The 16235-nt window shown below is 52.4% G+C and overlaps 1 protein-coding gene across 1 annotated transcript; it reads right to left on the bottom strand.

The window, feature by feature from the left end:
* Nucleotides 1–1735: 1735 nt before the first annotated feature.
* Nucleotides 1736–14780, bottom strand: aatka (apoptosis-associated tyrosine kinase a; the record flags this gene model as incomplete). Its single annotated transcript, XM_062455597.1, has 12 exons — nt 1736–3389; nt 3506–3715; nt 3897–4080; nt 4206–7635; nt 8375–8524; nt 8616–8737; nt 8844–8928; nt 9570–9703; nt 9974–10061; nt 10260–10378; nt 10698–10777; nt 14639–14780. Coding segments are annotated over 12 exons (4770 nt in total), but the record flags the coding sequence as incomplete, so codon positions are not given.
* Between the last annotated feature and the right edge of the window lie 1455 nt (nt 14781–16235).

Genomic DNA, 16235 nt, shown 5'->3' with positions numbered 1-16235 from the left:
AGTAGCTTTTTCAAATCACTAAACTGACCTGGGATTGTCCTGTATGGGAGGAGTTCATGCACATGATCGTGTATTTGGGTTTGTTATAAACACTAACTTTCTCTGTCCCTTGCCCCCCCCCCTTCTCTCTCTACAGCGATCAAGCCTGGAGCTTTACCTCCGCTCCAACTTCCACAGACGACCGATCTGCACCCATCTTCTACTAACCACCCCTGTGCTCCCACCTTCCCCCGCCACCCACACCAACCCCCTCCGTCCCCCGTCCCCTCTTTCCACCGGCCTGCTTCTGAACAGGACCGGTGGCCGAGGTTGTCTTTTCCGCTCGTCACAAAGCTACCCGCCCCTCCGGATGACTCGGCAAAGGGTCGATGCTGGCAGCAGTAGGTCAAATTGGACTGCCTTCATATCACTTTGGTGTTTACATGTTATTATGTGTAAATGAATGTACAGTATATCGGATCAGTTTCATGCTGAGGGAAGGTGGTAGAGTTTCTGAATTAGTCAGCACCCGTGCAGCACAGCGATTGACTGTCTAGCCATGACGGGTGTCCCACGCACAGGTCGATTCTTTTTAGTTACCATGTTACTACACAGCGGGCCCCAGTATTCTTTGATACTACTTTGTAAATATTGTGTCGATTCACCAGATGAACGCCACACGTTCAGCATACACTGTATTATCCTCTTCTCTTATTTTGAAGCAAAACCTGCTACTGTAATCTTTACTCAAGTCAAGGTATGACATAAACTATGTAACAGATCTAGGACTTCTAGCCTCACAATGATGTGTACAGTGATTTAAGGTAACCTATTATACTAGTTATGCTTTTAATTCCTAGGCCGTTGTCATGATACAGCAAGTTATGATACAGTACCAATTCATATGGAGACTGTGCCTTCTATTGTTTGTAAAATGCTCATTGCAGCCTCTGGCTCAAATCTCACCATCCGATCAACACTGCTATTATCAAAGGGACTTGCATCAGAACTGTACGCGTGTATATACTAATTCATCATTTCACAAGAAATATATTTGCCCTGCACTTTTAGTTTTTCAAGATTTCAAAGTAATTTACTGTAAAAAAAAGATAATGGAATGGCAAACACTCCTTTTTTGCTAACTACTTCATACTGTAGATACTGAAATTGTAAAGAAGATTGACGCTGAAAAAGGACACTTGATTTCTCTGTAGTCCAGATACAAAATGGACACACTACGTAGGTAGCTGCCATGTTGTATGTAACAGTTCATTTTTTCTATATATGTCAGATTTAGTTCCCTGTCTACTTATTGACATCATAATGTAGAAGTGTAATCATGTCATCTTTGTAACAAACCCGAGGACACTGCTAGTTTCAAATTGGTCACAATTGGAGATAATGGCTATGAATGAGTGTTCGAAAGAGCTACAGAAGAAGCCGACCAAATGAGTCCATGCATCCTTTATGGCTGATAGAGGCTTATACAGTAGATATTGTAGGCCTGAGGATAGGATTCGACAGGTTCTGCAGGGTTAGCAATGCATTTTATACTGTTTTATATTTTATCACCTTAACAACCCACAACCACACACCCACCCACCCCCTCTACAGGAAGTGCACACCCATAGAAATAAAATCAATGGATGCAACACTGGATATCTCTTTGTCTTTTATTTGAGGAAACAATGGCTTATCTTAATTAAAAAGTGATTACTTGAAATACTTCCAATATCCATAAATAAATCAAGAAAAGAAAAAAACTGGTTGTATTTATTTGTTTGGAAGAGCACAACAGCCATGATAGTGTGGGGAGGGATTAAAATATAGCCATGATATTACTACTGGTGCATGGACAAACCCACTTCTCCTCCTCTCCATCTTCCACTTACCAATGGGCATTGTAATATCTCTTTGGCAAATATCAGAGAGTACTGTCCACCATCTTCAGTTACATTTCTAAATGTTCATACAAAAATACCAGCGTAGCAGTCCCTTCTTGGAGAACTTAAAAGGCAGGCTGAGAGGACACAGAATTGGCACTTTGATCTCGTCCGGATTGAGAGGAGGAAGGGGCGGATCAGTCAATACTGCAGTAGTAAAACCAAGTCCATCTACCTGCTACATGTTGCTAACATTCATACAATAGGTGAACTATGTCTAAATGTGACCTATTTTTGTTTTCAACACCTCTGTACCCATCGTAAGTGCGATCGAACACATATTATGCAATAGACATCAGATAGTAGATAGACTTTGACAAAAGGTAATGGAGTTATACCATTAACAATCACAGTTCTGATGTTGACATGACACCACTGTATTGAATTGAAGGGTGATCTGGCACTAAAACATTTCCAGGGGTTTCCGTTATTCACATTCACATCTCTTCAAGTAATTCTATTGTTGGTCAAACAAACAAAACGGTGTACGAGCAAAGCTGTGTGATGGCTTATTGAGTAGAGGGACACAAACTGGAGTTCTCTTAGGTTGACCAGTGGCACCAGGAGGAGGGGATGAGGAATTGCACAGTTATGCTCACATACACCTTCTTGGGCCTTGTCACAGGAAGTGCTTTAAGACTCCCAGATGCCATCATCAGCCTGAGGGGAAAACTATCTGGGAGAAACTGGTTCCCCTCCTGAACTAAATCTATTTTGTTGCAAGGGCCATCGTAGAACATTTGAATGGTATGTGACACCACCTACAACATCCTGTGGAGTGGGGAAAGGATGCTCCCGTAGTATTCTGGAGGCAAAGTCAATCAGAGCACCCACACCCACCCTCTCCTACCTCACCTGTCTCTGATAGGGTGGGGGGCTTGTCGTCTTTGGACACTGACACCAGCATCTTGTGCGAACATCATCATCCTTCATTCATTGGCCCAAACAGAGCTGGAACAGTCTTTAAGAAGATTCTACCAATGAGCAAGCAGATGGACCAAGGCAGCCAATGAGGAAAGCAGCAATGACGCCAGCATCCTAACCAATTCTTGTCTTTTCCATTTCACCAAAAAATGTCACCAATGGAATTTGATGCTAAATTGAGCAAATAAGTTACAATTATCATATATGTTAGAACTCTAATACATATATATCATGTTTGTTTCATTACATAATATAATTTCGTTTTCGTCTTCACTTCACTGTTATCCTCTTCATACTATTATTATTTATCTGTCTGTCTTTAAGAAACAAAGGACAGAAGGTTAAGGATGTTTTGCTACCATTATGAGGCATTGTCTCATAAGGGGTCAACAAGATCAGGAGACCCCGTGTCGATAGGAATGATACTCTGGAGAAGTTGTCGAATACTCGTGGAATACTCTGAAGAAGTCGTAGCCAACCTGGGTTGCGAAGGAGCAACCAGGGCGATCAGGCCGAGTCACTCCCTCTCTCCGTTCTCACTTCCTGTGGAGGAGGGATACCAACCTCAGTTAGCCAATCATTTCCAATTGTTTACTGTACCTTCAAAGATTGACAAACCAGTAACCAGTAGGTAAGCTCTATGTGCGAGCAGCACCCACTTCCAGCTGAGTCCATATCAGAGTCGGACACGTGGGTGATGGAGAAGCGCGACACGCTGAAGCGGGAGAAGGCCGCCGCCGCGGCCGGCTTGTCCTCGGGGGCCTTGGCGGCGGGGACGGGGACCGGGTCGGACGCCAGGTCGGGGACGGGCTCCTCCACGGAGGGGCTGGGCACCAAGGGGAAGTCCTCCTCCCACTCGAACCGGCCACCTGGACACCCGCGGAGAGTCAATCCAACAGGGGAAGATAGACACAGTTCAATGTGGATGAGTCGGACAAAGGGATGACAAGGTACAGTCAGGAAAATGTTTATGAGTTGGACTGTGGAAAGCGTTTTCTAGTTAGTATGTACAATGTTATACGTTTCCCTCCATCGAGTCTTTTGTCTTACTCTCTTCAGAGATGTTGCCGTCTAAGTCTTCTGAGGCATTGACGCTCTCCTGGGGGGGTGAGGGCAGGGGAAGGGGCTGGAGCTGGGGCAGGGGCCTGTCCCCCACTAAGGCCTGGCCACTGGGCTCTGCTCCTGCAGTTCCCGGGGGGAAGGAATATTCCGCCAGCTCCCCGGTCGGACTCTCCTGTAGGCCGGACAGACGGGATACATGTCATTAACAGTCGCACATACTTTCCACTCTGCCACTTGATCCCGTGAGGACGATAAGCCTTCGCGAACGTCGCCGCCGCGAACGTCCCGACAACTGACCTGGTCGAAGAGGAACACGGTGACGTCGTCGAAGAAGGACACGGCTTTCTTCTTCCTGTCGAGCTCGTCGCAGAAGGACTGGCTGAGCAGCGTGGGCATCTTCAGGAGGCTGCGCAGGCGTCGGTCGCCGCTCCGGTCGCTCACCACCACCGGCACGGAGGCGAGGTCCTCCTCGCTCTCCTCGCTCTCCTCCTCCCCCTGCAGGCTGTAGGTCCTGAGCTCCTCGTCCGACTCGCTGTCGTCCGAGTCGTCCTCGGCCTCCTCCAGGGGCGCCCTCCTCGCCTCCTCCCCGCACAGCGCCAGGAAGGAGCACGAGGACGTCAGCATCTCCATGGAACCGTTCTGGTCCTCGACGAACCCCCCCTGAGAACCGTACTGCTCTTCCTCCTCCTCCTCGTCCTCTTCTTCTTCTCTTGTGGGCTTCCTTCCCATCTGCTCCTCTTCCTCCACATGATTGAACTCTGGGAAGTCCTCCTCCTCTCCCTCAGTGGAACCCTCTCCATCTTCCCTCTCCTTGGACACTTCCTCTCCATAGTCAACGACGGTGGAGTCCGAACCCAGGGATTGGACCGGGGAGTAGTCGTCTGACCCTCTGTTCTCCTGGCCGTGATTGGCTGAGCCCTCCTGGACCGCGGAGGAAGGCTCTGAGACAAGGGTGGAGCTACACTCCGAGATAGGGTCCTCCCCTGAGTTCTCGGTCTCCAGGCCCAAGCCGTCGTCTGGGGACGACTCCTTGGTCAGGCAGCCCCCCATCTGTGGGGGGAAGGGGGCGAGCATGGAGAGGCCGGGGGTGGAGGAGGGGGAGGTGGCGCAGGGATCTGGTTCAGACAGGACCAAAACAACGCCAGCTTTGTTGTTCCTCTGGTTTGTTAGGTGGTAAGGATCCCGCGTTTCAATCTGCGCTTTGGAGCCTGGTTTCTTTGAGGAACTTTGTTTCCCAGCATACCTCAAGAAGCTCTGGTCACCTGAACCTGTGAAAAAGTTGCTGCCTTCATCTCGAGGACTTTTCTCATTCTCTGCGTCAGAGAAGTAGGCAGAGTCTCTGTAGCGGCCCTTGTCTGTCAGGCTCTTCAGCTGCAGCTCAGGTCCGCTGGACGTGCAGACAGAGAGGCCCTGGTCCAGGTCCACCTGCAGGACCAGCTCTGGCTCCTCCCCCTCCCCAGACGGGCTCCCCTCGCCCTCCCGGGAGTCTCCTCCGTGCTCCTTCAGGATGAACTCTGGAGACTCGTTGTTCTCCGTGTCGTAGCCGCTGTCCAGGGACTTGGGCAGGATGGAGGCGTTGAAGGCGTCCGGGCTGAAGGCCTCCTCACAGGGGCTGGCCGCCGAGCAGGACAGGGTCATGGTGTCCACAGAGTCGGGGGTGCCTACGGGGATCTGCAGGGGGCTGAGGTCGTCATCCCTCTCCATGTAGTCCAGGGGGAAGTCGGCGTAGATCCCTGAAGTGATGTCGTCGTCCTCGTCGCTGCAGTCACCGATGTCCACCATGATGACCCCCGTCTCCAGCCCGCTGTCCAGCCCTCTGCTGGCCTCAGACCCCTCCGAATGGCCCGACCTCCTCTCCTCCAGGCCACTGGACATCCTTCCTGGAACCTTCACGTCTTTCATGAGGGAAGGCACCTCCCAGATATTAGCTCTTAGCTTGTCAGACATGGCGCCGGTGTGAGTCTCCATGTAAGCGGATGGGGACTTGACATAGCCAGCCTCGGGTATTCTCTGGGGCTCCGAGGACAGTCTCTCTCCTGTGAATGTTGATGGCTTTTTACTGCCGCCCTCTGCGGACACCGTGGAGGAGCCCTCCTTAAACCCAGCTTTCAGGTTAACGTTCTGCACTACCGAGCTGGACAGAGAATCAATATTGTGCAGGTACGTGGCTGAGGTGTCTCTGCCGGACAATATCGCTTCTCGTCTCCCTTCATGGCAGAGGTGAATATAAGACTCAAACTCGTCGGATCTGCTCGTGGAGGAACTCTCTCCTCCCGTGGTGTCCAAGTCGCTGAAAGATTGGGCGCTGAAGAACGAAGGACTGGTAGAACCGGCTGTAGATGTAGGCCAAGAGTCTGTTGTGGTAGAGGACAGTGTGGTGCAATGCAGGTCAAAATAGCTGTCCTGGCTAAAGCCCGTCTGCCTGCCTTCCCAGGTCAGACTGTTGTTGTTAGCAGAGTGGTTAGATGTCCAGTTGGTGGCCTCTACTTCAGAGAACAGGTCACTGTCGTCGACCGTGTCGCCACCCCTTCTCCGGCCCACTAGGAGACCATCCCCCGTCTCGACGTCGATGCTAATGTGGTTAGCTATGGGTAGGCTCTTTCTAAGGGGGCCTATCATATCACAGTAGCTATCGCTAACCATGCTCCTGGCTGACAGGGTTCCCTGGTTAGCCTCTAGGTAGGGGTCACAGTAGCCTAAGCTAGGGCTGCTGACGGGCTGGGAAACGCCCCGCGGGGTCTCCAGCCTCCCTATTGGATGAAGAAAACTCTGCTGCGAGGCTGAGGGCGTGTCCTCCTGAGAGCGGTGACCCGCCCGATTGGTGGGAGACCGTTCACAGTAGGGGCTGTCTCCGTGATTGGGGGAGAAGTAGTGGTGGTGGGAGCGGCCTAGCTCCTCCGGGCTGCTGGTGGAAGCGTGTCTGAGCAGGGGCTCCATGGTGAGAGAGACGGTAGGGCTGGCATCTGAGTCATAGGCACTGGGCTTCCCCCTCTCTGCTGAGGACCAGAAGGCGCTGGGCTGGCCGGCTGGGGGGCCTGACCTGCCGCCTGTGGAGACGCTAGCGTGGCTCGCCTCCAGGCCCGGGCTGTAGTCCGCCACACTGTCGTCCAGGTCGATGTTACACTCGACAGGCTCCTCGATGCGGATGTAGTACTCGTTGCTGACTGAAGGGCTGTGGGCGCTCAGCACAGGGACCACCCCCGGGGGGTCTGACTCGTAGTAGGAGGGAGAGGACTTGCAGGCCCCCGAGGTGCCGCCCGTGATGGGGTAGTAGATGTCCTGGTAGTGGGGGTTGCCCTGGCCCAGTGGGCCGCTGGTGGAGGAGGAACAGTAGAGCTGCTCTGCTCTGGCCTGCTCCCACTTGTATTCAAAGTTGAGGCCACGGCTGGTCTCTGTGACTGTCAGGATGTCGTCCCCGGTGTCAGAGTGGAAGCCGTCGGAGGAGAAGTGCTCCAGAAGTGGGAAGGAGGAGGCGGAGGAGGCCAGCTCCACTGCCTGGGCCTGGGCTAGGTCCGGGGCCGGGGTGGGGGTGAGGGCCGGGGCCGGGGCCGGGGCGCTGTGGGAGGTGCTGCCGAGCAAGTTGGGCCTCAGGGAGTTCCAGCGCTGTTCAAAGTCCTCCTCCGCCTCGCTGGCACCCTTGGCACACAGGTAGGTGAGCAGAAGGTGGACCTCCTCGGTGCTGGGCCTCTGCTCTGGCTGCAGCCAGCAGAACTGCATCACCTCATACCTGGACACGGAGAAGGAGAGACAGAGACAGAGGGGTGAGGAGGGAAGATTGAGAACAAGGAACAGAGACTATAACAAACCAATTCGTTTCATAATAAATCAAGAGCAGGAATGATGATAATAGTGGGCTGTTTTTCATTGAAATGAAGCATCAGTTTCCACAGACTGGGTTTAGGGGACAGATAGTTGGTGATGTATTTGAGAAGGAATTCATTTGTCAGCGGTTTGGTCAGATTCAGCTATAACTCTCTCGAAAACTCTTAAAGACAGGTGCAGATGTTAAAATTGGTTGGCGACGGGGAGTGAGTGTGTGTATGTGTGTGTGTGAGTGAACGTGTGTGAGTGTTTGTGATAGTAAATGTGTGTGTGTCTGCACTAAAGGCTGAGCCTGACTAAATGAGGAATGTTTCCAAGAAAAATAACAATATTTGGCAGATATCCAAGGAAGGATAAATGAGGTGTCTTGTTTATAGGGCATGCCAAGTACACCACAAAAAGGGGGTTATCGATCCCTTGGTCTTGAGAGATTGCAGAAATATTGCTATAGCAGATTGATACGGCAACATAAATAAGATATTGATTTTGTAAAGGGTAAAGACTAATGACAATTAAATGTGCTAGCTTTAAAGACATTGATTGGTTAGTGAGAAGAAAGAAATTGGTCATCTTTAGCTTTGTGTGGATGGTAATTGTGTGCGTGTGTGTATGTGCGTGTGAGTGTGTGTGTGTGTGAGACTCACCAGCGATCAGCCAAGGGGACTTTGAGCAGGGGCTTGGGCAGTTTGAGCTGCTGTTCCTTTACAGCGTAGGTCAGCACCTGTCTGTCAGAGTAGTGTCTGTACGGCTGGTTCCCAAGCTCAAACAGCTCCCAGATCGTCACTCCCAGGGTCCTAAAGAGAGTAGGCACACAGGTCATACACATCCTTCTAAGTTCTGAATGAATGCCATTTCATACCATCCCAGTCCCAGAGCTGAGCTCACCAAACATTGCTGGTCTTAGTCTGGTCCACCACTAGCAGGTTTCCATGGACTTCATCGATGAGCTCCGGGGAGATCCAGCGCAGAGGCACCCAGATCTGGTCTGGTGTCACAAAGTAGTCTTCCTGAGGGGGTCGAGCCACAACACACACAGTCAGGCTGGAGATCATGTTACTAGGTCACATGCTTCCTTATAGGAAGTCCGTTTGTGCTGACTCACTGGCACAGTACCTTGTATCTGCTGTGAGAGAGGCCATAGTCTCCTATCTTGACACTCATGTCGGAGGTTAGCAGGCAGTTTCGTAAGGCCAGGTCACTGTGGGGTCAGGACAGGAGGAATGGGTTGAGACATATGTTGCGGTGCAGAAAAACCACGCAAAGCAGAATTGACAATAAAAAATACATTTTTGTGTGGCGTTAAAAAAAACATGTGTTTCTATGGAGCAATTTACCGTCATAGTAGCTCAGCCACACATGTCCAGACATTATTGTGCATTATTGTGACATTATTGGGTAAGCCCAGTAGAATTTCACAATGGTTCTTTCCAGAAAGCAGAGAGAAGGCACATGGGTGATTGAGAGAAGGAGAGAGAGAGAGAGAGAGAGAGAGAGAGAGAGAGAGAGAGAGAGCGAGATTGATGCTAATCATTGTTTGTTGATCTAACCTCCAGCCACCAGCCACCTGGGACTCATCAGCTCAGCAGACATTGATTGGGTGTCATGGCAACAACACGAGTCGAGAGACAGAGAGAGAGGGGTCCTCCCCCGGCAACAAAATCACTGATGCTGGAGTCTGTGACAGCCACTCAGGCAGCACCAGGATGTTGTTACCAGGAGACACCAGCAGGGGGAGCACAGAGCCGCACAGCACCAGCCCTCCAACGGGACAGCTGTGGACGAGAAGATCCCCCCCACGCGAGGCCGGACGGCCCTGCCGAGCCCCGCGGTCGAGCCTACCTGTGGATGAAGTTGTATTTATGCAGGTGCAGCAGGCCCGAGGCGATCTCACACGCCATCCTCTGAAGGATCAAGGGGTCGGGGGTGACGGCGTCGGCCGCCCGGCAGCTCCGCAGGTAGCTCTTCAGGTCCCCCTGCAGGCAGAGGTGGGATCAGAAACACGCCCCCCCTTTCAGTGGACATCTTACACCCCTCTCCCTCTCTGGACCAGTCCTATATCTGTCTGTCCTGTGGCCAGTCAAGAAGTTCAAGTTCAAGTCTTTTATTGTCAGATGCACAAAACAACACAAGATCAGACTGGGCACTGGAATTCTTGGGCCAAAACAACGCAAAGCAACCTGGCATAACGTGACATAAAAGAGTTCAGTTTAACATGAAGTCTGTGTGTTAGGTCTGGGTCTTACCAGGGGGCAGAACTCCATGACCAGCAGGTAGGGCGTGACCTCGGTGCACTGGGCCAGACACTGCAGGAGGGCGGGGTTCTGGAGGGACCTGTGGCACAGAGGGCAGCATATATCCTTCATATACACGCCCCACGCTCACACTGACTGCATTTTGCGGAATTTGGGACACGGAAAAGGGGCCGGCTCCCAATGGCCGTGCGTCCATTATCCGTCCGCGCTTTCGTTCTATTTGTATGGCTGCTGTTGGTGCACACCGAGGGGAAGAGAGAGGGGCAAGGGTTCTGACCGGTAGGGCTGGGCCTCCTCCAGGAACTGCATCTGGTCCTGGACACTGGCACTGGACTTCAGCTCCTTGACCACCACCTGGGTGGTACTGACACCCGCATTCACCTCCCCCAGCAGAACCTGGGACACACACACACGCGCGCGCGCACACACACAATCAACAGAGAGCAGCAAAAAAAGAGTGTGTGAAAGAGAGAAAAAGAAAGCGAGAAAGCGAGTGAAAGAGGAGACAGGGAGACTAAAGCATGCAGATTGGGTGGAATTCACCGTGGCATGAATCGAACCCATTCACTCGTCCACCAACCAGTGAGAATGGTACAGTATTCGATGAGCCCGGCTGCGTGCGGATTATCACCACATTAAATACACATTCCAGCGGCCACACATCAGACTGGAACAGCGGGCACGGCCAAGACAGCGAAGACTGAGAACAGCTCACCTTGCCAAACCAGCCATGGCCAATCTCCTTCAGATAGAGCAGGCTATGACGGCCGAGGTTGGAGGACTTCAGCAGCTGGACTAGGGAGTGAAAAAACAGAGAGAGAGAGAGATAGAGAGAGAGGGGGGGAGAGAGACAAAGTGAGAGACAAGGACAGAGACATAGGTTGGAATTAGAACGAGAGATATCCTGAACATTTACATGTAGACAGTAGGAAAGACAGTGGGTTTCGGAGGAGAAAATAGGTCAGGATGGGTGAGACAGTAGCCTAATACTAGAATAGTACGTGTGGCTTGTCAGCACATTTTAAGAAAAGACAAATCAAAACAGAAGTGCCGAAGAAATAAAAGTGCCACAGGCAGGGCACAGAAGAAACAGAGAGAGAGAGGGGGGACACACAGAGCGAAACAAAAGACAATAAACCGAACGGAGCAAAACTAAAAAGATGCCCACAGCCTAGGAACATGTCCTCTACGAAGCAGAGCTGAGGAAACAGGTTTCCTGACTCGCAGGACCTTGTGACCTGCGAGCAGGCACAACGCAGCCATGCATGATTCCGTACGAAACCGACTCCAATCCAACCCTTCCGGATGAGGACGCCTTTCCCCTCAAGCCCCCTTTCGCGATCTGCTCCTGTCCTGATCGGGGAGAAAAAGCGGAGCGCCAAAGCAACATCGTACCTCCACCAATCCTCATGGTTCACCGACGGGGATGAGGAAGGATAGCGAAGGCGGATGAGGAGCAGCCGTGCAGCGGTCCTCTCGGAGCGGGCGCCGGCCGCCCCAGAGCATGGCCGGTGGCGGGGCAGAGCGTGAGAACCGAGGGAGCCCTGACAGAGGGAGCCTGGCCCCAGCCCCAGTGTGGGTGAGAGAGTCCATGTCTCTCTGCAGGGTGGAACTGTGGGAGCCCCCCACACAGCTGAACAAGCTGGCCCGCTCCCCCGGCCTCCCCCCCCAGCCCCGGACTCGACACATCCTCGCACCGGGACACACGCAGCCTCCTCCAGAACTCGCCCTCTCTCGCTCTCGCTCTCTCTGACGCTCCTCGCACACTGAAAGTCCTGCAGCTCAACTTAAGACCCCTCAGGTTGTCTGGAGGGAAAACGTTTCCCCAAGTCTTGTGCTCCTGCGTTCTCCGGCAGCTGCCTCTGTGGTCCTGGCTCACGTATGAACACCGCTGGGGTCCGTCACGCATGTCCCTGGTGTGGCGTCTGGCCACGCCAGCTCCGTGTGGAGCCTGAAGACAAGCAGCAGTGACACAAGAGCCACATAATGACCGTCTGTCACCGGGGGGGGACAGCAGCATTCCTCTGCTCCGAGGCCTCCACAAACACTGCTCTGTCAGCAGCAGAAAGACCCCTGTCATACCCGCTGACCCCCCCCCCCCCCCGTCTCCCCTCCCCTCCAACCCCTTTCTGTCTCCTCCCAGGTCCCCGTGCATGCCACCACCCTCCCCCCCCCCCACCTCCTTGCTATCCCTCTCTGTCACACAGACCCCTCCCTGTTTTCTACCCATAAATGCCGTCCTCCACTGTGGCGTTCCACGGGTGCCTCAGCCATCCTCGGCGCTGGCTCTCAGAGTCTCACTCTGTTCCCTCCCCACAAAGCTTAAATCACTGCTATTGTGTGTCGGTCCACACTCCACAGAGCCTGGTACCCGACGCACACCAAACACGAGCACACACCCAGGCGCACGGACACACAAACACACACACACACACACACACAAGGCCCATTCTTTAGGCCCACTGCGCCGCTGGGCAGAGGTTGTCACGGTGACAACAACACTCCCCCCCCCTCCCCCCCACCCCACACACCCACCCCCAGGCAGGAGGACAGACGTGCCTCTCTCCTTTCTCTACAGGAAGACTGGACCGGTCTGTTATGTCCCTCCCAGTCAGGAATCTGGGATTGTGCGCTCTTCTCCCACTTAGGGCATTCCCTGAGCAGCCGGAGGACGCAGGGGCAGTGGGCTGCTGGTATGACACACACGCGCGCACGCACACACTTGACACGCAGAGACTGTACCTTTTGAGGAGTATGGATTGTGTAGGTTTTTAGCTATTTGTGTTTTCAGTCCTTTTTTATCCTTCTAAAAGAAGTATCATTGAAAGAAAATAGTGAACAGGAGACAGAATTGAAAATCCTATATGGCATGTTTGCGAGTCATGATGTAGTCATGCGCTCGGTTTGTAATATGTCCCACATTAATATGGGTATGGTATTTACATGATTGAAATGGGGTTGAAAACTGTATTTGTATGGTGTTCATAGAGGGGCAGCTTGGCAGTTAATTCCTCCAGTATGGAAAGTGAAGGTTCTACATAATGCAAAGACATCATTTGTATGCATGTTGAGAAACACTGAAATAACAGCGCTGGGACAATCCTTCAGACGTAGTCCCGTCACTCTTCAACCTTGACAGGTGCAATCGTTACGTCATCCTACTTTTTGGTATTTGATATGAAATGGATTCGATGCCGTGACTACATTTGCATGTTATGTGTCCTAAGGACAGTGCAGGCAGATGTAGACTGGGGGAAATCATTTGTTGACTCCATGTCTGCAGCTGTATGTGCAACACAGCACACTGAAAGAGGAAAGCGGGATGAAGAAACAGAGGAGAGAGAGAGAAAAAATGCTCTATGCAACCCTTTCTCCTCTCCCCATCTCTCCCCATCTCTCCCTTCCTCGCCCTGCAACACCTGGACCAATCACAGGGCCGTAGCTATGGAGGACAGAAGGGAGGGAAGCCATTGGCTGCTAGCCTGATGCGGGCTTGTCCAATCAGGATCGATGCCTACATCCTGGGACTGTGCACCCCGTCTCACCCCCCCCTCGGGCACAGGGCAGAGCCAGCGGTGAGTCATGCGGGGGGGGGACTCATTGTGAGCGTGCAGGATCTGACTCACTCTCTCTCACACACATACATGAGTAAGACCCAGGAAGGAGAGGGGAGTTTGTGTGCGTGTGTGCAGCATGCAGCCAACAGCCGATCTTCTCTCCCAGGTACAGCTTACTAAACCGCAGCTACTCCAAAGAGAAAGAGAGAGTGAGTGAGTGTGTGTGAATGACTGAGTGTGGTATCTTCCTTCCTTCTCAGCGGTGAGCACCTCCCACTCAGCAGATGACGGGGTGAGACCCCTCCTGCCTCCCCCTGCCTCCTCCTGCCTCCCCCTGCCTCCTCCTGCCTCCCCCTGCCTCCCCCTGCCTCCCACTGCCTCCTTCTGCCTCCTTCTGCCTCCCCCTGCCTCCCCCTGCCTCCTCCTGCCTCCCCCTGCCTTCTACTGCCTCTATGCGCTGGGGGAACTTCCTCCATTAGTCCTCATTATAAACACCGCCTCCCTGAACTGATGAAACCAGTGTCATGAGGACTGCATTAACACTACTGCATCCGATTAGGTGAACAGGAGTTAGCGAAATGGCTCTCACGGTCTCAGGGTCTGTGAAGGAGAAGAGGAGAACTAACCGTTTGAACACAATCTCCTGAGTGAGAGGCATGGGTGAGATGATGTGAGAGGCATGGGTGAGATGATGTGAGAGGCATGGGTGAGATGATGTGAGAGGCATGGGTGAGATGATGTGAGAGGCATGGGTGAGATGATGTGAGAGGCATGGGTGAGATGATGTGAGAGGCATGGGTGAGATGATGTCAGAGGCATGGGTGAGATGATGTGAGAGGCATGGGTGAGATGATGTGAGAGGCATGGGTGAGATGATGTGAGAGGCATGGGTGAGATGATGTGAGAGGCATGGGTGAGATGATGTGAGAGGCATGGGTGAGATGATGTGAGAGGCATGCGAGGAGGAGGAGAGGAAAGAAAGAAAGGAAGGAAGGTAGGTAGGTAGGAAGGAAGGAAGGAAGGAAGGAAGGAAGGAAGGAAGGAAGGATGGAAGGAAGGAAGGAAGGAAAGAGGAGAGGAGGAGAGGAAAGGATCTTACTGGATCTGCCGGGCTGTTTGGAGACGGGGAGGGAGACCTCGGTGAGGGGGAGGATGTAGACTTCAGGTCCATTCTGGGAGGAGGGCGAGGCCAGGATGGAGAAGTCCGCCTGGTACTCCTCCCCCTCTGTGTTCTCAAACTCCTATTGGAGGGAGACAGACGACACCATGTGATTAGCTAGCCACTTACGCCCACAGACCGAAACAAAGGTTTGTCAGACAAGCCCCTCCGTGCAGTACCACCCACACAGCATACATAGTCATAAACGGCGCCTCGTTTGCATAGTGTGTAGAGACGAGAGCGCCCACGCAAACACAGCATGCTTTACATTTTCATAGCAAATACATTTGGAGCATTGTACGAGCTAACACACTAACACGCCAACATCCACATCTAATCCAGTCTGCCATCTTCATAGCTTTTTGGTAGGGATGCCGTCGCGGTGAGATCAGCCCCGTGACATGAGCACTTTCCTGGGGTACACACTCTCTGGCGCAGTGGAGGTCACCAGCACATGCTACCAACTCACAGATGAACAAGGCCAAGTAGAGGGAGATACAGGGGGGCCAGAGACAGAGGAAAAGATGGAGGTAAAAGAAACTCCCCAGTGCTGAGCAGAGCAGAGAGATAACATGGAGACAGGCTAGGAGAGAGGAGGAGGCCGAAGAGAGAGAGAGAGAGAGAGAGAGAGAGAGAGAGAGAGGAGACAGACAAAAGAGAAGGAGAGAGAGAGAGAGAGAGAGAGAGAGAGAGAGAGAGAGAGAGAGAGAGAGAGAGAGAGAGAGAGAGAGAGAAGGAACTGGCAGCCATGCGGAACATACAGATTTATTTCAGCTACAGCTGCAGATGCTGTTCTCCCTCCCTCTCTCTCTCTCTCTCCCTCTCTCCCTCTCTCTCTCTCTCTCTCTCTCTCTTTCTCTCTCTCTCTCTCTCTTTCTTTCTTTTCCCAGAGTGGGATGGATGGATGGATGGGAGGATGAGAGAGAGAGGAGTGGAAAACCCTGACCTCCTCTCCCTCTGCCTTTTCCCTGAGACCCACCCCCCTGCCTCTTCCTCCCCAGCTTCCTCCCCCTTCTCTCCCCCCTCGCTGTTCCAGACTGTTCCATGCCATTCCAATCCCTCCCCAGCCTCTCCAGGCCCGGGCCCTGGACTACACATGGCCCTGCATGGAGTCTCCCTCACGTGTTTTTGCTCTCTCTGGGAAGCAGTGGTGCGGCACAAACACACACACACACACACACACACACAAGCACAAGAAAACAAGCACATACACAGAGGCTTTAAATAACATGCTGCAGCTGAGCTGGCTCATCCGGACATCAGGGTTTTAACCTCCTCTTGACACACACACACACACACAGACAGACAAACAAACAATTCCCTTCAGGCACTTCTCATTCGGGTAAAGATGTAAATATATTAACAGTGACATTTACATGGGGTAGTCAGTAGTCAGTCCCACAAACACACGCTTTATTTATCATGTCAAGCAAAAGTCTAAAACGGGACATCGACAACCACATCAGCAGCACTCGAAAAGTCTCCTGATTCTGCCTCCCAAGCCTCTGCTTTGAGGATATTGAATCTGTGTGTCTGC

The sequence above is a fragment of the Osmerus eperlanus genome, unplaced genomic scaffold, assembly GCF_963692335.1.
Source record: "Osmerus eperlanus unplaced genomic scaffold, fOsmEpe2.1 SCAFFOLD_675, whole genome shotgun sequence".
NCBI classification, from domain to species: Eukaryota; Metazoa; Chordata; class Actinopteri; order Osmeriformes; family Osmeridae; genus Osmerus; species Osmerus eperlanus.
The sequence above is the reverse complement of the archived record's forward strand: the minus strand, read 5'-3'. Positions and strand labels throughout refer to the sequence as shown.